The sequence below is a fragment of the Somniosus microcephalus genome, chromosome 34, assembly GCF_052327205.1.
Source record: "Somniosus microcephalus isolate GS21.2 chromosome 34, FLI_Smic_1.0, whole genome shotgun sequence".
NCBI classification, from domain to species: domain Eukaryota; kingdom Metazoa; phylum Chordata; class Chondrichthyes; order Squaliformes; family Somniosidae; genus Somniosus; species Somniosus microcephalus.
The window spans coordinates 9,250,360-9,273,993 of NC_141020.1; the positions used below are offsets into that span (position 1 = coordinate 9,250,360).

The 23,634-nt window shown below is 51.9% G+C and overlaps 1 protein-coding gene across 4 annotated transcripts in view; it reads left to right on the plus strand.

Moving 5' to 3' along the window:
* vaspb (vasodilator stimulated phosphoprotein b) overlaps window positions 1-23,634 on the plus strand; it is a 99,583-nt gene that overhangs the window by 57,597 nt on the left and 18,352 nt on the right. For 3 of the 4 annotated variants that reach the window (XM_085973349.1, XM_085973352.1, XM_085973351.1), the window contains exons 2-9: window positions 9,740-9,911; window positions 10,563-10,743; window positions 14,393-14,456; window positions 17,164-17,351; window positions 19,191-19,438; window positions 20,574-20,698; window positions 22,076-22,124; window positions 22,835-22,880. In XM_085973349.1, the coding sequence (XP_085829475.1) occupies window positions 9,740-9,911; window positions 10,563-10,743; window positions 14,393-14,456; window positions 17,164-17,351; window positions 19,191-19,438; window positions 20,574-20,698; window positions 22,076-22,124; window positions 22,835-22,880 (1,073 nt within the window). Of the gene's footprint in view, window positions 1-1,083; window positions 1,188-9,739; window positions 9,912-10,562; window positions 10,744-14,392; window positions 14,457-17,163; window positions 17,352-19,190; window positions 19,439-20,573; window positions 20,699-22,075; window positions 22,125-22,834; window positions 22,881-23,634 lie in introns of those variants that run through there. The other variant, XM_085973350.1, reaches the window with a different exon arrangement.

Consider the following 23,634-nt stretch of genomic DNA (forward strand, 5'->3'; position numbering starts at 1 on the left):
ACCCACTGGTCCATTATGAGTCATGAGCCTTGATGGTGAGTGCCGCCAGGCTATTCCACAGTGGGGGCATCGCGGCCAGTTCAAATCTGGTCCTTGCCTGTCATTCACTTTCCAGCGATGGTCCGTGGATAGCGATTGGCAGTGGGGACCCTGTCCCGGTGGGGGGGGGGCAGTGGGGGACTGAAGCCAGTTATAGCATCCCCAGCTGTGAAACCCAGGTAACTAACTCCACTCGGACTGCTGCACTATCGGAGGCGCCATCTTTCAGATGAGACGTTAAACCGAGGACCCCGTTTGCTCTCTCGGGTGGACGTAAAAGATCCCACGGCCACTATTTCGAAGAAGAGCAGGGGGAGCTCTCCCTGGTGTCCTGGGGCCAATATTTATCCCTCAATCAACATAAAAACAGATTATCTGGTCATTATCACATTGCTGTTTGTGGGAGCTTGTTGTGTGCAAATTGGCTGCCGTGTTTCCCACATTACAACAGTGACTACACTTCTAAAAGTACTTCATTGGCTGTAAAGCACTTTGGGACGTCCAGTGGGCGTGAAAGGTGCTATAGAAATGCAAGTCTTTCTTTCTTTTATACCTGGGATGTCCAGGTCGGTATAGCTCCATGCTGCACCAGTGTAGCCCACTGAGCTCTGGAGGGAGTTTGTATAAATGTACATGTGTTAATCAGAGCGAGTGTGTGTGTGTGTTAATCAGAGCGAGTGTGTGTGTGTGTTAATCAGAGCGAGTGTGTGTGTGTGTTAATCAGAGCGAGTGTGTGTGTGTGTTAATCAGAGCGAGTGTGTGTGTGTGTGAATCAGAGCGAGTGTGTGTGTGAATCAGAGCGAGTGTGTGTGTGTTAATCAGAGCGAGTGTGTGTGAATCGGAGCGAGTGTGTGTGTGTGAATCAGAGCGAGTGTGTGTGTGTGTGAATCAGAGCGAGTGTGTGTGTGTTAATCGGAGCGAGTGTGTGTGTGAATCAGAGCGAGTGTGTGTGTGAATCAGAGCGAGTGTGTGTGTGTGAATCGGAGCGAGTGTGTGTACACTATGGGTTAACTGGAGCCCTGCACACTATCTCGCACAAGAGGCAAAGCCTCAGTGCCGGGCATGCTGGGACCCGCCGTGTATTCGAGTAGTGCCAAGTGTTTCCGGGTGATTGGTGACTGGTCACCTGAAACGTCAGCCCTGTGATGGTGAGCTACACAAACGCGTCTCTGAAAGGGACTTGCTAACTCTGCGAAAATCGCCGGTGGGTGAGGGCGAGCCGCAGCTCGGCCTGTGTGACGCCTGCGTGCGCTCGCATGTTGTGCGGAGGGGGTGGGGAAGCAGGCACAGAATCCGAGAGGGCAATACACCTTCAATCAGCACTTTCAAGACGCGAGTCATTACAATCTGGAAAGCGCTGCCTGAAAAGGGCGGTGGAAGCAGATTCATTTATAACTTTCGAAAGGGAATTGGATAAATATTTGTGAAGGAGAAATTTGCAGGGCTGTGGGGAAAGAGCAGGGGAGTGGGACTAATTGGCGAGCTCTTTCACAGGCGCGATGGACTGATGGCCTCTTTCTGTGCCGCATGATTCTATGAGAAAGCGAGGGGGCTTTTGTATTTCAAAGGCGTCTGTACTTTTTTTTTTGGTTCAAAATCTACATGTTTGAATGTCTTCGATTTCACTTCCTCTCCCATTATAAAGTACAGCACACCAAAGTGACAAATCTGTATGTTTCAAAACAGCAGTGCGCTGGGGTGGATTAATCCGTGCACTGAACCCTCGTCCTGTTACAAGTAGGGAGGGGATCGTTGACGTCCACCCGAGAGGGCAGACGGGGGGTCTCGGTTTAACTTGTCATCCGAAAGTCGGCACCTCCGACAGTGCAGTGCTCCCCTCAGCACTGCACTGGGAGCGCCTCGATTTCAAAATTCTCATCCTTGTTTTCAAAATCCCTCCGTGGCCTCGCCCCCCCCTCCCCTCCCTATCTCTGTAATCTCCTCCAGCCCCACAACCCCCCGAGATATCTGCGCTCCTCTAATTCTGCCCTCTTGAGCATCCCTGATTATAATCGCTCAACCTTTGGTGGCCGTGCCTTTTGTTGCCTGGGCCCTAAGCTCTGGAATTCCCTGCCTAAACCTCTCCGCCTCGCTACCTCTCCTCCTCTAAGACGCTCCTTAAAACCTACATCTTTGACCAAGCTTTTGGTCACCTGCCCTAATCTCTCCTTATGTGGCTTGGTGTCAAATTTTTTGTCTTCAAATACTCCTGTGCAGCGCCTTGGGTCGTTTTACTACATTAAAGGCGCTATATAAATACAAGTTGTTGTTGTTGTCGGCCTAGATTTTTGTGCTCAAGTCTCTGGAGCAGGACTCGAACCCACAACTTTCTGACTCGGAGGCGCGAGAGTGCGCTGCCCACCGAGCCACGGCAGATGCCAAAAGCCTGGGTTTGAAAGCTGAGAATCCCTCCCTCAGCCCCTGGGCTCTGGGGGGGGGAAAAAAAAAAATTCCCGGGCCAGCCCATTCAAAATACTGCGCGTGTGGTTTTTTCGATTGAAAAGCCAGCTGCGTGGGACCCCCGGAGCGCTGCGCCGCTTACGGTGAACATTGGCTCTCAATCCCGATCTCGAGCCAATGCCTCGCGTTTGGCGATTGCGCGCGTAGCGGTGGGGATGGGATCGGACTCGTGCTGCGATGCCGCCCATAGTCGAATAACCTGCTCAAAGCAGCTCACAAATGAAGAGAAGCCTCAAATTTAATTAAACCTTTTTTGAGTGTCAGTGTGTGCATGTGTCAGCGAGTGTGTGCGTGTGTCAGCGAGTGAGTGTGTGCGAGTGAGTGTGTGAGTGTGTGCGTGTGTGTCAGCGAGTGTGCATGAGCGTGTGTGTGTGGATTTATAGGTTACTGAACGAACCCTGTCTCTCGCCTCTCTGCTAATGTTCACCGAGTTTACTACAAATTTCAGTGTGCGACGCTAGTTGAATATTGCTAACCGACTTCCTTTTCCTGGTAATGGCTCGTTGCTAAGCTGAGACCCAATCTTGTGGTTTAGCTGGAAGTTCCTCATTACATCAATTTACCCAACAAACATTCTTCCCATACCAGTGCAACTGATCTGTCAGCCGCTGGGGCCAGTCTCTGTACTTCCTGTGTCCACCTCTTTTTCTTTTTGCCTGCTGACTGACTCGAGCTTGTACCCCTGCCCCTCCCACCCCAGTTCACAAGATAGCGTGTGTAATCTGTTTGAACTGAAAAATAATTTGCAAAATGGTGTTTATGTCTCAATCTTCTCTTCCCCTTTCCCTCCCAGGGCAGGTACAGCACGGGTTAGATACAGAGTAAAGCTCCCTCTACACTGTCCCGTCAAACACTCCCAGGGGCAGGTACAGCACGGGTTAGATACAGAGTAAAGCTCCTTCTACACTGTCCCTACAATATGCCTCAGTACCAACCCCCTAAGATCTCCCTCTACTGCTCATAACATAAGAACATAAGAAATAGGAGCAGGAGTCGGCCATTCGGCCCCTCGAGCCTGCTCCGCCATTCAATGAGATCATGGCTGATCTTCTGCCTCAACTCCATTCACTGGCCCTATCGCCATATCCCTTGATGCCCTTACTAGTCAGAAATCTATCGACTTCTGTTTTGAATATACCCAATGACTGAGTCTCCACAGCCCTCTGGGGTAGAGAATTCCAAAGATTCACCACCGTGTGTGTGAAGAAATTTCTTCTCATCTCAGTCCTGAATGGCCTACCCTTTATCCTGAGGCTGTGGCCCCTGGTTCTAGACTCCCCAGCCAAGGGAAACATTCTCCCAGCATCCACCCTATCAAGCCCTGTAATAACTTTCTATGCTTCAATGAGATCCCCTCTCATTCTTCTGAATTCAAGATACTACAGGCCTAGTTTACTCAATCTCTTCTCATACGACAGCCCCGCCATCCCAGGAATCAATCTCGTGAACCTTCGTTGCACTCCCTCTATGGCAAGTATAATCCTTCCTTAGATAAGGAGACCAAAATTGTACACAGTACTCCAGGTGTGGTCTCACCAACGTCCTATATAATTGGAGTAAGACTTCTTTACTCTTGTACTCAAATCCTCTTGTAATGGAGGCCAGCATACCATTTGCCTTCCTAATGACTTGCTGCACCTGCACTTTCAGTGACTCGTGTACAAGGACACCCAGGTCCCTTTGAGCATCTGCATTCCCCAATCTTTCACCATTTAGGAAATACTCTGCCTTTCTATTTTTCCTACCAAAGTGGATAACTTCACATTTATCCACATTATATTCCATCTGCCATGTTCTCGCCCACTCACTGAGCCTGTCACGATCCCCTTGAAGCCTCTTCACATCCTCCTCACAACTGACACTGTCACCTAGCTTTGTATCATCAGCAAATTTGGAAATGTTACATTCAGTCCCCTCATCCAAATCATTGATATAGATTGTGAATAGCTGGGGCCCAAGCACCGATCCTTGCGGTACCCCACTAGTCACAGCCTGCCATCCTGAAAAAGACCAGTTTATCCCTACTCTGTTTTCTGTCTGTTAACCAATTTTCAATCCATGCTAGTATATTGCCCCCAATGCCATGTGCCCTAATTTTGTTCAGCAACCTCTTTTGTGTGGCACCTTATCGAAGGCCTTCTGAAAATCCAGATACACCACATCTACCATTTCCCCTTTGTCTACTCCACTAGTTACATCCTCAAAGAACTCCAATAGGTTTGTTAAACAGGATTTCCCTTTCATAAATCCACACTGACTCTGCCCAATCTTACTATTAGTTTCTAAATGCCCAGTTATTGCATCCTTTATAATAGATTCCAGCATTTTCCCAACTACTGATGTGAGGCTAACAGGTCTGTAGTTCCCCATTTTCTCTCTCCCTTTCTTAAATAGCGGGGTTACATTTGCTATCCTCCAATCTGCAGGAACTGTTCCAGAATCTCTAGAATTTTGGAAGATGACAACCAATGCGTCCACTATCCCAATGGCCACCTCTTTTAAAACCCTAGGATGTAGGTCATCCGGTCCTTGAGATTTATCGACTTTTAGTCCCATTAATTTTGCTAGTACTGCTTTTTTTACTAATTTCTTTAAGTTCCTCACTAGCTGGGGAGCCCCGCGTTGCGAGGGCAATTTTGGGGCGCTTGGTCTCCCTGCCCCTTTGTGTCCCCCCTCTCCCTGTCATGTCCTCTCCCTGTCCTCTCCCTCCCTCCCTCCCCTCCCCTCCTCTCCCTCCCCTCCCCTCCTCTCCCTCCCTCCCCTCCCCTGTCTCCCTCCCTCCCCCACTCCCCTCTGTCCCTCTCTCCGGCCCCTCCCCCTGCCTAGCGCCTGAGGTCCGGAGCTGAGGTCCCCCGCGTATCGCGCGGCTGATGGACGGCCGCTGTGGGCGGGAGGGCGGCGCATGCGCGGTCAGTGCGGTCGGCGCGAGCCCCCCACGATTTCCCGAGGCTTGCCCCCCCCCCCCCCCCGCGATTTCCTGAGGCTCTCCTTCCCCCCCCCCCCTTATTAAATTGTTATTTAATTCCCTAACACATCATTAAAATATTTACCTTAGTTCCCTAACGCACACAAAGTGTGGGGGGAAAAATTGTGAAAAATCAAGATGGCGGCCACTCACCTCGGTTCAGAAGGATAAGGCCCGCCCACACACGCACCGATTGGTCGACCGGTCAGGTCACCGAAGCGTAGGATTGGTCAATCGTCGAGTCACTCGACACTCAACTGTAGGAAGGAACCCGCCGTCCGATTGGTGGACTTCGACGTCACACGGTCGCTAATGAGATGCTAATGAGCGGAACGCTGATCGTTTTTGGGATACCGCGGGCGGGATTTTTGTCCGGCCGAAACGTAAATACGCCTATGACTGGTCCGGAATCGCAAGCTTTCTTTTGAGGCGACCACGCGCGTCGGTACGCTCTGTAACTTTCAAATGTATAGAGAACGGACAGACAGACAGACAGACATCGGGACAGACAGAAGAGCCGCTTTATATATATATAGATTCTCGCCACACCCTTGGTTTTCTCGTATTTCTGGGAGGTTTTTTGTGTCTTCCCCCGTGAAGACAGAAACAAAGTATTTATTTAATTTCTCTGCCATTTCCCCATTATAAACTCTCCCGTCTCTGTCTGTAAAGGACCTACATTTACCTTCGCCAGTCTTTTCCTTTTCACATACCTATAGAAGCTTTTACAATCCGTTTTTATATTTTTCGCTAGTTTGTGCTCATATTCCATTTTCCCTTTCTTTATCAATTTCTTGGTCCCCCTTTGCTGATTTCTAAAGATTCCAATCCTCAGGTTGACCGCTTTTTCTGGCAACTTTATAAGCGCCAGTGTCTAATTCTTCCATTTCCCGTCCCGACTGTCCTGTTGCCTCTTGGTTGTGAATTAGAGACACTTCGGGCCCTGTAGGAATGGGTTAAGGCTCATTTCACGGGAGCCATACAGGCAGCAGACCGGGTTGGATTCGAACCAGGTCCCAAAGGGCAAAAGATGTCCGCCCAAATGTGCCACGAGGTCCCTAACATGTATTTATCCAGGTCCTATTGTTGCTGCTGTCGTCCCTTCCCCTTTTCAAGCCACAATAAAGATGGGAGATGGAACCATCTCTAGTCCCACACCGGGTGATGTAGGTGCCATGGGGGGAATGGGGCAGGGCCATGTCCTGAGAGAGCTGTTCGGGGGCCATCTCTCTTGGTATTATGGACTTTTTTGTTTACGGCCTCCTCTTTCCTGTGCTCAACTCTTCCTTCCTCAAGTGCGCTGCTGCTACTGAACAGATAATATAGGGGTGGGGAAAGCAGCCAGATCCTTCAATGCTATTTCCAAAAATGGAAGTAATTGCTCTTTTTACAGAGATGAAATTTCTTAACTAATTGCCTCTAATTTAAGTCGTGTCTATCCAGTGATGACATACCGGTTTCTGAGTCACTGATAGTCATCTCTCTTCCTGCCCTGCTCAGAATTTGTGAAGCCACAGCCATGTGTGAGGCGATAGTGCTCCTAACATCCTAACTAATGGGTTATTCACTAAAATAAGGCAGCATTGGTCAAGGCAGGGGAGCGTCTCTCCGCCGAGCCGTCGCTGGAGGCACTGCTCACTATCTCTACTCTGGATGGGCTGAGCGGTCAACTGGCCAGTACTGCCCAATGACTTCCCCGACACCAGCCAGCTCACCTACTGCCCAGAAGCCAGAAAATAAAGCCCCACGTCGTGACTTTCAAACAACCATGTTGTGTACAGTGGGTTGCGGTGGTTGAGGGTGGGACCCTGAACATCGTTTCAGAAGCAGAATGACCTGCTGGTTATCTCCTGCACTTTTTTACATTGGCCTGTTTCTGTGCCTTGTATCCATTCTGCCCAACCAGTCCATGCTCCACTCGAGCCTCCTCCAGTCTTTCCTCATCTAACTCTTTTTTTCTTTTTTATCAGCGTAACCCTCTATTTATTTCTCCCTCATGTTTATTTAGCCTCCCTTTAAATGCTTCTATACTGTTCGCTTCAACCACTCCCTGGGCACGGTAGCATAGTGGTTAGCACTGTTGCCTCACAGCGCCAGGGACCCGGGTTCGAATCCAGCCTCGGGCGACTGTCTGTGTGGAGTTTGCACATTCTCCCCGTGTCTGCGTGGGTTTCCTCCGGCTGCTCCGGTTTCCTCCCACAGTCCAAAGATGTGCAGGTTAGGTTGATTTGGCTATGATAAATTGACCCTTAGTGTTGGGGGATTAAATACATGGGGTTACAGGGATAGGGTGGGATATGTGTCGGTGCAGGCTCGATGGGCCGAAATGGCCTCTATCTGCACTGTGGGGATTCTGTGATTCTCTGATTCTGTGGTAGCGAGTTCCACATTCTCACCACTCTCTGGATAAAGAAGTTCCTTCTGAATTCCCTGTTTGATTTCTATTGTTCTTGTATATGTGCAAGTCTTTCCATCGTGTTTGCTTGGCTCAGTTGGCAGCGCTGTCTCCTGAATCAGACGGTTGTGGGTTTGCGTACCGCACCAGGTGTTTGAGCGCATGTTTTCGACTGGCGCTTCACTGCAGTACTGAGGACGTGCTGCGCTGAACTTCAGGGCAGGCATAAAACTGGTGCTCTGTTCAGGTAACGGTTGACCCTGTGGAACTATTAAAAGAAAAAAAGACTTGCATTTCTGTAGGACCATGTGACGCCCCAAAGCGCTTTACAGCCAATGAAGTACTTTTTGAAGTGGAGTCACTGTTGTAATGTGGGAAACGCAGCAACCAATTTGCGCACAGCAAGCTTCCACAAACAGCAATGTGATAATGTCCAGATAATCTGTTTTAGTGATGTTGATTGAGGGATAAATATTGGCCACAGGACACTGGGAATAATTCTCCTGCTCTTCTTCGAAATAGTGGCCCTGGGATCTTTTACGTCTGCCTGAGAGCGCAGACGGGGCCTCGGTTTAACGTCTCATCTGAAAGACGGCACCTCCGACAGTGCGGCGCTCCCTCAGTACCGCAGTGGGAGTGTCAGCCTAGATTTTTGTGCTCCAGTCTCTGGAGTGGCGACTCGAACCCACAACCTTCTGACTCCGAGGCGAGGGAGAGAGAGAGTGCTACCCGCTGAGCCATGGCTGACACGGCTGAAGAAGAGCAGGGGAGTCCGCCCGGTGTCCACCAAAAAAAAAACCCAGATTATCCGGTCATTTATCACATTGCTGTTCGTGGGAGCTTGCTGTGCGCCAATTGGCTGCCACGTTTCCTACATTACAACCGCGACTACGCTTCAAAAAGTGCTTCACTGGCTGTGCACCGTTTTGGCACGTTGAAGGGCGCTTTAGCAAATGCAAGCCCTTTTCTTTTTATTGAATGTGAAGTGGTTTGAGATGTCTGTGAGAAGAGCAGTGAAACGCTGTCGAGATTCCAGTCTGCGTCACTCTCTTTCTGCGGCCTGTGTTGTGGAATCTAAATCCTGTGATTATAAATGAGGCAGATTGGATTCCACGGTGAGCTGGAGCTGGAGCTGCAGACTATTACAGAACTCCAAAGTCTCTGTAATCCTGATGCAGCACGGTGGGAGCAAGTTTCAGTGGGGGGGGGGGGGAATTTGAGCACGATGAGGGGGATTGGGACCTTTCACTGGTTGAGGCTTCTGAGCTCGGGGTGATCCCTGGCCAATATTTATCCCTCAATCAACATCACTGTTTTTAAAAAAATAAAAAATAAAAAATAAAAAATTTGCCTGGTCATTATCACATTGCTGTTTGTGGGAGCTTGCTGTGCACCAATTGGCCGCCCCGTTTCCTACATTACAACAGTGACCACACTTCAAAAAGTACTTCATTGGCTGTAAAGCGCTTTGAGACGTTGGGAGGTCATGAACGGTGCCTTTCTCTGTCCGTTCCTCTGCCCCCTCCCTCACGCCCTCTCTCTCTCTCTCTCTCTCTCTCTCTCTCTCTCTGCCTTGGGGAGGAACTCCAGGGATGGTTGCTCCCGACGTGTTGCCATAAAACAGTACGTCCACTGACTTGCCCACGAACAATGATGAACAGGAAAAGACACTCGGGTCCATCCAGCCTGTCCCCCCACAATATACACACACCACGCCACCTGAAACCATGTGATCTCCTAGGAGAGGCGAGAAACCAGATTTAAAGAGACTTGCTATGAGCGGCTCCATGGGAGATCTGATGGTTTTCTTTAAATTTGGGAATGTTGAATACTTCTGATTGGCTCTCCCCCGATAATGAATATTTCCCTGTTTGTTTCAGTGAGACGAGCATCTGCCAAGCTCGAGCCACGGTGATGATCTACGATGACGGCAACAAGAAATGGGTTCCGGCGGGCACCGGGGCGCAAGTCTTCAGCCGCGTCCACATCTACCACAACTCCGGCAACAACTCCTTCCGTGTGGTCGGCCGCAAAATCCAACAGGACCAGCAGGTAATGAGCCAGGCGGGTCAGCTGGGATCAGTTAGTAACGGGCCTGAGTGGTCAGCTGGGATTGGGCCATGGCGGTCAGCTGGGATCAGTTGGTAATGGGCCATAGCGGTCAGCTGGGATCAGTTGGTAATGGGCCATAGCGGTCAGCTGGGATCAGTTAGTAACGGGCCCGAGCGGTCAGCTGGGATCGGGCCATAGCGGTCAGCTGGGATCAGTTGGTGATGGGCCCCGGCGGTCAGCTGGGATTCATGCCCCGAGCGGTCAGCTGGGATGGGGCCCCCGGCAGTCAGTTGGGATGGGGCCCAAGCGTGGCACTCTGGTCAGAGATAGTTGAAGAAGTATCAATAAGCCTTCTGATTTTTTGGGGGTTAAAGTCATTAATTGCTGCCTCAAGTTGGGATTAGCGCGGGACTAATTGGATCGCTCTTTCAAAGAGCCGGCACAGGCACAATGGGCCGAATGGCCCCTGCGCTGTAACGTTCTATGAAATGGTTCATGATATCTGGTGTTTGCGGTCTTTAAAGTGGGTTGTGAGTTTGAGCCATGCGGCCTTTGTACGGGGGATCTGCCCGTGGTGCCTACTCCTTTAATTAGCTGTGGCTTGTGGGCCCCACCAGTCTAACCCCAGGTCTTTCCTGTTTTTGTTTCTAGGTTGTGATAAACTGTCCGATCGTCAAAGGCCTCAAGTATAACCAGGCCACTCCGAGCTTCCACCAATGGCGTGACATGCGTCAAGTCTGGGGGCTGAACTTCGGGAGCAAGGAGGATGCCATGCTATTTGCCAATGGGATGCAGCACGCCCTCGAGGTACTCGATGGCACGGCGAGCGTGGGTATGTGCGATCGTACTAAGGCGGGGGAGGGGGCAGAGGCGTCGTAAGGAGGGAGCCCTCGCTCCTGTGTCAACCGGGGGGGGCAAAGTGTTGCGAGCGCGTTGCCCTTTTAATGTTAAAGCACACTTGCAATCCATGATCGTACGGGCAGCCCCCACCTCGGGACTGCACCAGTCATTTTTTTTGCTATGTGCCGACTTGAATACAGAGGATCTAGCTGGGCCAAGGTGGAGGCAAATCAGTTTGGGACAAATCGAGAGTGTTATCGGAAGAAATTTAGGCCCATCTCTCAAATATCTCTCCGCATTTAATACCAGGAATCGTGTTTTGGAGTGCAGTATTAAGTGGCTAAATACAGCAGCCATTTTGTGCACAGCAAGATTCCACAAGCCTGAAGCTATTTGGATTGTCGTAAAAACCCAGCTGCTTCACTAGGCTTGCATTCCCTTGAGTACAGAAGATTAAGGGGTTGATCTGATTGAGGCGTTTAAGATTATTAAAGGAGCTGATCGGGTAGAGAGAGAGAAACTATTTCCTCTGGGAGTCCAGAACAAGGGGGCCTAAAACTTTAAATTAGAGCTAGGCCGTTCAGGGGTGATGTCAGGAAGCACTTCTTCACACAAAGGGCGGTGGAAATCTGGAACTCTCTTCCCCCAAAAAGCTGTTGGGGCTGGCGGTCAATTGAAAATTTCACAACTGGGATCGATAGATTTTTGTTGGGTAAGGGTGTTGAGGGTTAAGGAACCAAGGCGGATAGATGGAGTTAGGTCGCAGATCAGCCATGATCTAATTGAATGGTGGAACAGGCTCGAGGGGCTGAATGGCGGCCTCCTGTTCCTACCGGCAATGAGGTGAGTCACCAGCGGTGATGTCACTAGCCTGGAGGGATGGAGAATGGAGGTGATGGATCTCCATTGGGATAGGAAAATTGATGTATTTTTTTTTTAAATGATAAGAAATTTCCGCCGACTCTTGCTGGCTACAGTTCCACTCGCGTCGGCCAGCCTCGCCAAGTAACCACTCGTCATGTGTGACCCTAGATGGCGGGTGTCACCAGGCTGTTCGACTGTGGGAGGCATCGCAGTCGAGCCCGATCGCATCCTCGCCCGACAACTGCACACTTGACGGCAGGAGTCACTGGATGGTGATCAGGAGCAGGAATCCTCCTAGATGGTGGATTTATTATTTCCCCCACACCCCCTTCTCCTTCCCCTACCCAAAGGTTCTAAGCCCTGTTGTAACATCCCCTCCCGCCCCTGAGCGAAGCTCAAACTCCGCACTGGTTAAGGTTCAGAGGTATGACGGAAAGAAAGAAAAAAGACTTGCATTTTTAAATTCTCATCCTTGTTTTCAAATCCCTGCATGGCCTCGCCCCTCCTCCCTATCTCTGCAATCTCTTCCAGCCCCACAACGCTCAGAAATCTCTGCGCTCCTCCAATTCTGGCCTCTTGAGCATCCCCTGATTTTAATCGCTCCACCATTGGTGGCCGTGCCTTCAGCTGCCTGGGCCCTAAGCTCTGGAATTCCCTCCCTAAACCTCTCTGCCTCTCTCCCCTCCTTTTAATACGCTCCTTAAAACCAACCTGTCACCCTTGTGTGGTTCGGTGTCAAATATTGGCTGACAATCGCTCCTGTGAAGCGCCTTGGGATGTTTTACTACGTTGTAGGCGCTATATAAATGCACATTGTTCTGCAGTGCCTTTTAGTGACCACAGGATGTCCCAAAGCCCTTTACGAAACTTTTGAAGTGTCGAAAGTGTCTACTTTGATTCTTGTTTCAAGCTGTTGGTGGTGGAACTCCCTCCCTGTGTGCCTGTTGTATTTATTTTGTATCCTTGCAACGTTCCGAATTAGAATTTGAGGTTTTGCAAGTGAAACCGTAAAAAGTTGACCACTTTTAATTTCAAACGAACCTTTGCTTCCACGTTGCGTCGGGCCTTCGCAGCGACCCGTCCTTTCACGCGGAAAGGGAGAACGCTTGAAATCTGCAACGTTCAAGCCCGGGTGAAAACGTCCCAAATTCACAGACTCCCCCAGCCGGGGCACAGCTTTCTGGAACAAGCTCTTCGAAAGCTGGCGGGCTCCTTGGAAGAGCTTTAAACCTTTTTGAGCGCGCTGCCCCGCCGTTTCCCCCCCCGCCCCAGGTGGTTTTGCTCGCGTGCGTGCGTGTGTTCCTGTGTTCCGGCTGCTCCTTTTTGGCCATTCGGTCGCTCCGTGCAAAGGGCGTTGGCAGCGCAGTCGGCGTTTTACTGGAAGGTGAATGGTCATCGCGTGCTGCGGAGGGAATGCCCCCCTGCATGTGGTGAACGGTGCCCTCTAGGGGAACCCCGTGAGTTCTGAATGTTGGGAATCCACACTAAAAGGCAGACTTGCAGTATCATATCTCTTGCAATTGTGAATTACTTTTGAAGTCAAATTACTGTTGTTGCTTGGCATTTAAATCAAATCCCTCCATGGCCTCCCTATCTCCGTAACTTCTCCAGCCCTACAACCTTGTGAGATCTCTGCGCTCCTCCAATTCAGGTCTGTTGCGCATCCCTAATTTCCATCGTCCTACGGCCGTGCCTTCAGCTGTCTGGGCCCTAAGCTCTGGAATTCCCTCCCTAAAACCTCTCCAACTCTCTCCTCCTTTAAGACGCTGCTTAAAACCTACCTCTTTGACCAAGCTTTTAGTCACCTGTCCTGATATCCCCTTGTGTGGCTCAATGTCAAATTTTGTTCGATAACGCTCCTGTGAAGTGCGTTAAAGGCGCTATATTCTTTGACAGCACCTCCCAAACCCGCGACCTCTTCCGCCTAGAAGGACAAGGGCAGCAGGCACATGGGAACACCACCACCTCCAAGTTCCCCTCCAAGTCACACACCATCCTGACTTGGAAATATATCGGCCGTTCCTTCATTGTCGCTGGGTCAAAATCCTGGAACTCCCTCCCTAACAGCGCTGTGGGAGCACCTTCACCACACGGACTGCAGCGGTTCAAGGCAGCGGCTCACCACCACCTTCTCGAGGGCAATTAGGGATGGGCAATAAATGCCGGCCTTGCCGGCAACGGCCACATCCCGTGAATTAATTAAAAATAAATATACATACAGTAAACTCTTTCTGATCCGGCACCTACGGGACCAGGATGCTGCCGGTTGATGAAAAATTCTGGATAACAGAGGTCGGCCATTTTAAACACAAACAAAAATAAAAACCACTGTCTAACTCGGCCACCGCGGGAGACTCGGTCTCGGCATAACGAGTGCTGGATGGATTCGCCAAGTTATCTAGTTTGCTGGTTATTAAAGTATTTATAGGAAACTTTTTTTTATCCGGCACCGACGGGACCAGCGTGGTGCCGGTTTATCAAAAAGTCCGGATTACAGAGAGGTATAGTTAAAAGGTACGAGAGCCCCGTACACGGCCACAGATCCAGGCGTCCCTGGTGCAGGAACCCCGGCTACACAGCCACAGATCCAAGAATATGAAGTAAAACTTGCCTGAACCTACTCCTGCATTTTGCCGGTTAACAGAGATTTCCGGTTATTTAAGTGCCGGTAAATCGAGCGTTTCCTGTATAATAATAAATAAATGCAAATTGTTAATCGCCCTCGTGAATTTGGAAGTGGAACCATTAACCCTTCGGCTTCTTTCCCCTCAACACAGGAGCCGGTGCCCCGCGAGTGGTGAACAATGGGCCGACAGCGGAAGAGCTGGAGCAGCAGAGGAGGTGAGTCCACTTCTGTAACGGGCCCAACGCACATCAGCCTCGTTCATCATCAGCTTTTAGCAAACCCCGCGATGCCATTACCCACGAAAGGATTATCCCGCTGAGGGGGGGGGCGTGGTGACGTCGAGCTTTTCCTCGCGCGCTGTCAGAAACCTGCACCTTAATTCTGGCATTAATCCTGCCGCTGCGGTATTGGATTGCTGGCTTGCACGAGCAAAGCCTAAGAGACTGACCAACCTCGCACAGTACTACAAATCCTCCGCTATAAACCACTGTGAGCGCCCAGGCTGTGCTGAGTGGCTGCTTAGTGTGAAATCCTATTATCCCCCACCCCACCCCTGGTCTGCAACCCCAGCTGCAGAGCCAGATCCTCCTCCTCCTCCTCCTGAGTTTTTGGTGCTTTAAAAGCAAAGCCTGTTACAATTCTTCACAGCACAGCGGACAGAACTATTGCTGTCTGTCCAGGAGCGTTAGCCCACTCAAAAACAAATCATGTGTGGGTTTGTCATATCGGAGATTACTTTCCCAGAAGTGAAGGAGAGCCCTCGGAACGTCCTGTGAGTATTGAGTTATGTTGCTGTACTCTCCTCGCTTTCCCCCCCCCCCATCCTGTTCCCGTCCCCACTCCTCTGTTGCCCCTTTACTACACAGCGCACCATTCTGACTGGGATGGCAGGCGACAGGCCTGCTGGTTGGTTTTCCATGTTGCGGCCGTTACTGGAGGTGGGAGTGTCGCAGGGGGAGGGGGAACAGCGGAGTGTGTTGTTGGAGGGGACGGCAGAGTGTGACACTGGGGCTGTCACTGGGGGAGGGGGGAGTGTGACACTGGGGCTGTCACTGGGGGAGGGGGGAGTGTGACACTGGGGCTGTCACTGGGGGAGGGGGGAGTGTGACACTGGGGCTGTCACTGGGGGGGTGGGGGAGTGTGACACTGGGGCTGCCACTGGGGGGAGGGTGTGACACTGGGGGAGGGGGGAGTGTGACACTGGGGCTGTCACTGAGGGGGGAGTGTGACACTGGGACTGTCACTGGGGGGGTGGGGGAGTGTGACACGGGCTGTCACGGGGGGGAGAGTGTGACACTGGGGCTGTCACTGGGGGAGGGGGGAGTGTGACACGGGCTGTCACTGGGGGAGGGGGGAGTGTGACACGGGCTGTCACTGGGGGAGGGGGGAGTGTGACACGGGCTGTCACTGGGGGAGGGGGGAGTGTGACACGGGCTGTCACTGGGTGGGGGGTGTAGTGTGACACTGGGGCTGTCACTGGGGGGGTTGACACTGGGACTGTCACTGGGGGGGTGGGGGAGTGTGACACGGGCTGTCACTGGGGGGAGGGGGGGAGAGTGTGACACTGGGGGAGGGGGGAGTGTGACACTGGGGCTGTCACTGAGGGGGGAGTGTGACACTGGGGCTGTCACTGAGGGGGGAGTGTGACACGGGCTGTCACTGAGGGGGAGTGTGACACTGGGGCTGTCACTGTGGGAGGGGGAGTGTGACACTGGGGCTGTCACTGGGAGGGGGAGTGTGACACTGGGGCTGTCACTGGGGGGGGCAGTGGAGTGTGACTGTGGGGGGGGTAGTGGAGTGTGACACTGGGGCTGTCACGGGGGGGGGGAATGGAGTGTGACACTGGGGCTGTCACTGTGGGGGGGGGCAGTGGAGTGTGACTGTGGGGGGGGTAGTGGAGTGTGACACTGGGGCTGTCACGGGGGGGGGGAGTGGAGTGTGACACTGGGGCTGTCACTGTGGGGGGGGGGTGGAGTGTGACACTGGGGCTGTCACTGTGGGGGGGGGGGGGAGTGGAGTGTGACACGGGCTGCCACTGGGGGGGGAGTGGAGTGTGACACTGGGGCTGTCACTGTGGGGGGGGGGGGGAGTGGAGTGTGACACTGGGGCTGTCACTGGGGGGGGTGGAGTGTGACACTGGGGCTGTCACTGGGGGGGGGTGGAGTGTGACACTGGGGCTGTCACTTGGGGGGTGGAGTGTGACACTGGGGCTGTCCGATTCTTTCCTCCCAATGGAGCAAATTTCCCTTTTCCATTTCCACTTTGAGATAAAGATTGTAACCCGTATTTTGCACCTTGCTGTGTCAGAGCAGGTACAGCATCCCTCTATCTGTCTGCATTAATCTACCTGTTTTGTGACACCGCCCCGTGCACAGGGACACCCTCTGCTCGCCCCTCTATACACCGCCACGCACTAATAAGGTGCAGTATGTTGGATCAGATGTCCCACTCGCTGTCAATCGGGCGACCTTGCGCGGCGTAAAGTTGGGGGCAACATGGATGCCTAAAAGGGGGTTAATGGGATGGAGGCGTGTTTGACTCTTGGGTAGACCGACCTCCAATGTCCCTCATCAATGCTGGGGGGGGGGGGGGGGGGGGAGGAGAAAAAAACCAGCCCATCGCAGTTCTTGACATCGGAGATGAGGAGGAATTTTTTCTTCTCAGAGGGTCGTGAATCTTTGGAATTCTCTACCCCAGAGAGCTGCGGAGGCGGAGTCATTGAATATATTCAAGGCGGAGATTGACAGATATTTGAACTACAAGGGAGTCGCGGGCTATGGGGAGAGAGCGGGAAAGTGGTGTTGAGGCCAAGATTGGATCAGCCGTGATCTTATTGAATGGCGGAGCAGGCTCGCGGGGCCGAGTGGCCTCCTCCTGCTCCTGGTTCTCATGTTCTTGTGTGTGTGTGTGTCTGACCTACAGGCAGCAGTTGGAACAGCAGCAAAGGCTGGATCAACAGAAACAGGAGCAGCAAAGGCTGGAGCAGCAAAGGCTGGAGCAGCAAAGATTGGAGCAGCAAAGATTGGAGCAGCAAAGGCAGGAACAGCAAAGGCAGGAACAGCAAAGGCAGGAACAGCAGGAGCGGGAACAATTGGAAAGGCGCAGTGCAGGTACGACGGAGACGTCCAACAGTGCTGCCTTGACTGGTGGTTTCATTCCATGTGTTGGCTTTTCTTTTTGGCGAGACCGCGGTGCAGTGATTCTTGGGCGGAGTGGGGTCTGTGTGGTTGAGGGGGGACAAGAGAGCCAGCTTGAACTGAAGGGGCTCGTGGGGACAAAAAGTGCCGTCTTAAACTGGGATCGCGGATGTGTCGATCTAAAATATGAACTGAAGTCGCGAAGCAGTGGGCTTTGAACCCATAACCTCCTGGGGAATTTTAGCAATGAGGAAAGATTGGATCGGCTGGGGTTGTTTTCTTTGGAACAGAGGAGGCTGAGGGGAGACTTGATTGAGGTGTATAAAATTGAGGGGCCTAGATAGAGTGGATGGGAAGGACCTATTTCCCTTTGACAGAGAGTTCAATAACCAGGGGGCACAGATTTAAAGTAATTGGTCGAAGGATTAGAGGGGAGTTGAGAACTTTATTCACCCAGAGGGTGGTGGGGGTCTGGAACTGACTGCCTGAAAGGGTGGTAGAGGCAGAAACCCTTATTAAAATGTACTTGGATATGCACTTGAAGTGCCGTAACTTACAGGGCTACAGACCAAGAGCTGGAAAGTGGGATTAGGCTGGGTAGCTCTTTGTTGGCCGGCGAGGACAAGATGGGCCGAATGGCCTCCTCCCGTGCTGTAAATTTCTACAACTCTGATTCAACCTGATAAGGCACTTGATTTTGTTGACCAGTTGATTGTCCTCCTGGATCTGTGACAGCCCTGTCTTGAGGAGAGTTATGTAACTCATATAAGTCGGTGAGAGCGGATTTAATTCCTCGATATTCCAAGCTGCCAGACATCTGCTAGCTTCTTACTGAACAAGGCCAAAACCTCGCTAACGCCGTCTGTCTCTTCAAAGCTCCCTCTGTATCAACCCCTCCATCTTTCCACCTCTCTCTGGCTTCAAAAACCTTCTCAAAATCCAGTCTTTCTAACCAAGCTTTCAGTCACCCTCTGTCGCCCCGTGTCTGTTCCCCCTATCTATCTCCATTGTCAAAGGTCTGGGGACTTTTCTTTTAATGCTAGGGGCACAATGCAAACCTCATTGTCTTGCAAGCCATCCTGTGTTTAAACATGGAACTTTCAAAAGAGAATTGAATATATACTTCAAAAGGGAACAAGTGGGGGAGTGGAACTAAGTGGCTGCAGTGTGTACCATCTACAAGATACACTGCAGCAACTCGCCAAGGCTTCTTTGGCAGCATCTCCCAAACCCGCGACCTCTTCCACCTAGAAAGACCAGGACGACAAGGGCAGCAGGCGTATGGGAACGCCACCACCCCCAAGTTGCCCTCCAAGTCATGCACTATTGTGACTCGGACACATCTCGCTGTTCCTTCATTGTCGCTGGGTCAAATTCCTGGAACTCTCTCCCTAACAGCACTGTGGAAGCACCTTCACCGCATGGACTGCAGCGGTTCAAGAAGGTGGCCCACCACCACCTTCTCAAGGGGCAACAAGAGATGGGCAATAAATGCCGGCCTTGCCAGCGACGCCCACCTGCTGAGAGAATAAAACGTCTCTACCCAGAGAGTGGTGAGAATGTGGAACTTGCTACCACAGGGAGTAGTTGAGGCAATTCTCATAGATGCATTTAAGGAGAATCTAGATCGGAGACGGATATGGAGACGATAAACACTGGCAGTGACCAGTTGGGCTGGATAGCCTGTTTCTGTGCTGTAACTACTATGTATTAAAAAAGAGCCAGCACTGGCACCATGGGCCGAATGGCCACCTCCTGTAGGTTGTAAGCTGACTCTGATTTTTCTCTCGTTCTTACCCGTCTTCTTCTCAGCGACTGTGCCTCCAGCCGCCCCTCCACTCCCAGCAGGGGGTGCCCCAGGACCCCCACCTCCACCAGGACCCCCGCCACCGCCCGGACCACCCCCAGCTCCCGGAATCCCACCTCCCCCTTCAGGGGGTGGAGCTCCTCCTCCTCCTCCTCCACCACCGCCCCTGCCCCCTCCCAGCTCGTCGGGCAGCGACGCCGGAGGGGGACTCGCGGCAGCACTGCAGGCTGCCAAGCTGAAGAAAGCGGCAAAGGTGGGTGGTCTTTATAATGGACCGAGGGGGCGAGCGGTGTTTATAACGGGCCGAGGGGTGGGCGGTCTTTATAACGGGCCGAGGGGCGGGTGGTCTTTATAACGGGCCGAGGGGTGGGCGGTCTTTATAATGGGCCGGGGGGGTGGGCGGTCTTTATAATGGGCGGGGGTTGAGCGGTCTTTATAACGGGCGGGGGGGCGAGCGGTCTTTATAATGGGCAGGGGGCGGTCTTTATAACGGGCGGCGGGGCGGGCGGTCTTTATAACGGGCGGTCTTTATAACGGGCCGAGGGGCGGGCGGTCCTGGTTACAGTGGGCGGAGGGTCTGGTCTGGTCGAATAAAGAAAGAAAGACTTTCATTTCTATAGCGTCTTTCACGACCTCAGGATGTCCTAAAGCGCTTTACAGTCACTGAAGTACTTTTTGAAGTGTAGTCACTGTTGTAATGTAGGAAACACGACAGCCAATTTGTGCACTAACTGAAGTTAAATAGATGACCAGATAATCTCTTAGATCAAAAGCAAAACACTGCGGATGCCGGAAATCTGAAATGAAAACAGAAAATGCTGGAAATGCTCAGCAGGTCAGGCGGTGTCTGCTCCGAGAGGTTCAGTGTCGACGTTTCAGCTCGATGACCTTCCGTCAGAACTGGGAAAAGTTCCAGTTCTGACGACAGGCCATCGACCTGAAGCGTTAACTCTGAATCTCTTTTTTTTTAGGTGTTGGTTGAGCGATCTTTCAGGCGAGACGTTAAACCGAGGCCCCGTCTGCCCTCTCGGGTGGACGTAAAAGATCCCACGACCACTATTTCGAAGAAGAGCAGGGGGAGTTCTGCCCCGGTGTGCTGGGGGCCAATATTTATCCCTCAACCAACATCACTAAAAAGCATTATCTGGTCATTATCACATTGCTGTTTCTGGGATCTTGCTGTGTACAAATTAGCTGCCGTGTTTCCCACATTACAACAGTGACTACACTTCAAAAGCACTTCATTGGCTATTTAGCGCTTTGGGACGTCCTTGAGGTTGTGAAAGGTGCTGTATAAGTGCAAAGTCTCTTTTTTTTTTCTTTTGCAATTACTTTTCCCAGTCCCCTGTAAATGGATTCCAACCTCACGACTGCCTCTTTCCTCCCAGGCCGAGGAGAATGCTGGGTCGAGTGGAAGCTCGAGCCCCAAGACTGGCGGGGGTGGTGGTGGCGGCGGGGGTGGCAGCGGAGGCGGAGGTCTTATGGAGGAAATGAGCGCCATGTTGGCAAGAAGGTGAGCTACTCTGCCTTGGGACAGTTCCGGGGGGGGGGGGGGGGGACGCGTGTGGCGCAGGGCTGGCATTTCTGTCAGGAATTTACAGCTGGCAAGCCACGAATGTCTCTTCTGAAAACGGCAGAACTGTATATAACAGAAAACGCTGGAAAAACTCAGCAGGCCAGGGCAACATCCGTGGAGAGAGAAACAGAGTCAACGTTTCGGGTCGAAACCCTTCGTCAGGACTGAGAAACACAGGAAATGAAACAGATTAAAAAGCAAGTTGGGGGCTGGGAAATGGGGGAGGGGATGAAAGAACAAAAGGGAAGGTCTGTGAGGTGAAGAGACATTAAGAGGTATTCAAGGCGAGACGAGATGGTAATAGGACAGGTAAAGAGACAAAAGGCGGCTCTAGATGAAGTGTGAAATGCGCTGGCAGAGTGAGAGACAGCTGCCATGTGGGAGAGAGGAAAAGGCACAAACCAAAGGTGTGGATAAAAAATATATAAAAATATAATAGGGGCCGAGGTTATGATCTGAAATTGTTGAACTCTGTTGAGTCCGGAAGGCTGTAAAGTGCCTAATCGAAAGATGAGGTGCTGTTCCTCGAGCTTATGCTGAGCTTCCGTGGAACAATGCAAGAGCCCGAGTACGGCGAGGTCTGAGTGGGAATGGGGCGGTGAATTAAAATGACAGGCGACCCGGAAGCTCGGGGTCACCCTTACGGACTGAACTATATAGTTTGCAATGCAGGTTGGAGATGTCTGTCCACTCCAGGCTTGTGTCCACGTGCCCTTTTTATGTTGGTGTGGTTTTCTACCCAGGAATTCCTGCTTGTTGAGTTAGTAGATTGGAATTGTAGAGCGTCGCTGAGGGGGGTTTTGACAAAGTAGATCGGGAGAAACTGTTTCCATTGGCAGGAGGGTCAGTAACCAGATGACACAGATTGAAGATAATTCGCAGAAGTACCAGTGGAGAGATGAGGAGAATTGTTTTTTACACAGCGAGTTATGATCTGGAATGCGCTGCCTGAAAGTGTGGTGGAAGCAGATTCAGTCCTAGCTTGCAAAAGGGAATTGGATAAATATTTAAAAGGCAATGTTTTCAGGGCTGTGGTGGGCGGAGGGGAGAGGGGAACTAAGTGGGGACAGCTCCTTCAAAGAGCAAAGGGCCAACTGACTGCCTCCTGGTTTGGCTCTATGATTCGGACACGCGAGGGGGGTTCTTCCTCTGAGACATTCAGCTGCGGAATGTGCTTCATGGTAATTGTTCGCCCCTCCGAGACCCCGTTGCCTGCTGACTATACGTGGCCGTGGGTGGGGGAGTGGGGGTGCTCCACGGAGCCCGGCTTCAGTAACCTGTACTCACGGAGCCCTTGTTTCTTTTTTAATTCAGACGGAAAGTGACTGATAAGCCGCCTCCAAAGAAAGAGGAAGAACCAAATGTAAGTCACGGCGTTGAGTCCAGCCAATAGCGGCTCTGCCCAGTCGCTCGCCGGCTTCACCTCGTACCGGCGCTCACCTGATTCCGGTCGAGCGGTCAGTCAGACACAGCGGGGTGGGGGTGGAGCTGGGTGTGGGTGGTGGTGGGGTGGGCGGTTGGGGGTTGGTTTGTTGATTAGGGGGTGAGGTGGGTTGGGGGTTGGTGCTGGGCGGTGGTGGGGTGGGGCTGGGTGGGGTGGGCGTGGGGGGGTGGAGCGGGGATGGGTGTGTGATTGGGTGGGGTGGGCGTGCGGGGGTGGGGTTGGGTGGGCCGCTGTGCGCTCGTTGGGCTGATATACCACCCTCTATGCCTTGGAGCGATGGGATGTTGTCTTGTTCCTCGGTACGCCACATCCAGTATCTCTTCTGTCATTTGGTGAAGCTGATGAGTGCCAACACGACACTCTACTAAGGGGAGGGAGGGAAGGTTGCCCTCGTGTGACTCGCGCTCACCACCTGGTGGCTGCTTGAAGTGCACCAATCATAACCGCTCTGTGGGGCCCACTTGAGAAAGGTGTAGCGAGACCAAATCAATGAGGAGTCGCACGAACGTCCAATTGTGTTTTGAGGGGGAGGTGTATGTAAACTGGAGGACTAAGCCCACTGGTACTGTAGGGGGCTGTGCGGTCGATGGCTCTGATCCTTAACCCAGTTGTTTTTTATTTTTCTACAGGAAGACACCAACTCAGGGACCAAAGCGCCAAGTGTTCACAGCACCGGTACGGCTCAATCCACATGGAGACCAAATTGTTGCTCCTTAAACTTCCCTTTCCTCTTCTCTGTCACTGTCGTGGCTCAGTTGGGAAATGTAACCTCGCCAGAATGATACCAGGGCGCTAAGGGTTAAATTATGAGGACCGGTTTCATAGACCAACGAGGCTTATATAATCCGGTGATGGATCGATGTCCCTGTAGTTGTGCACACTTGTGATTTTTAGAGCTTAACAAGAGATTTTACACATGGAGTGGTTGTGGTGGATACATAACGTAAGAAATAGGAGCAGGAGTCGGCCATACGGCCCCTCGAGCCTGCTCCGCCATTTGATAAGATCATGGCTGATCATCGACCTCAACTCCACTTTCCCGCCCGATCCCCATATCCCTTGATTCCCCTCAAGTCCAAAAATCTATCGATCTCTGTCTTGAATATACTCAACGACTGAGCCTCCACAGCCCTCTGGGGGAGAGAATTCCAAAGATTCACAACCCTCTGAGTGAAGAAACATAGAAACATAGAAGATAGGAGCAGGAGTAGGCCATTCGGCCCTTCGAGCCTGCTCCGCCATTCAACGAGATCATGGCTGATCATCCAAACCCTAGCACCCGGTCCCTACAGCGACAGCCATCCCACACAAGCCCTATCCCCGTAACCCCACGTATTTAATCCCCCCTAACACTAAGGGCCAATTTTTTTATCATGGCCAATCAACCTAACCCGCACATCTTTGGACTGTGGGAGGAAACCGGAGCACC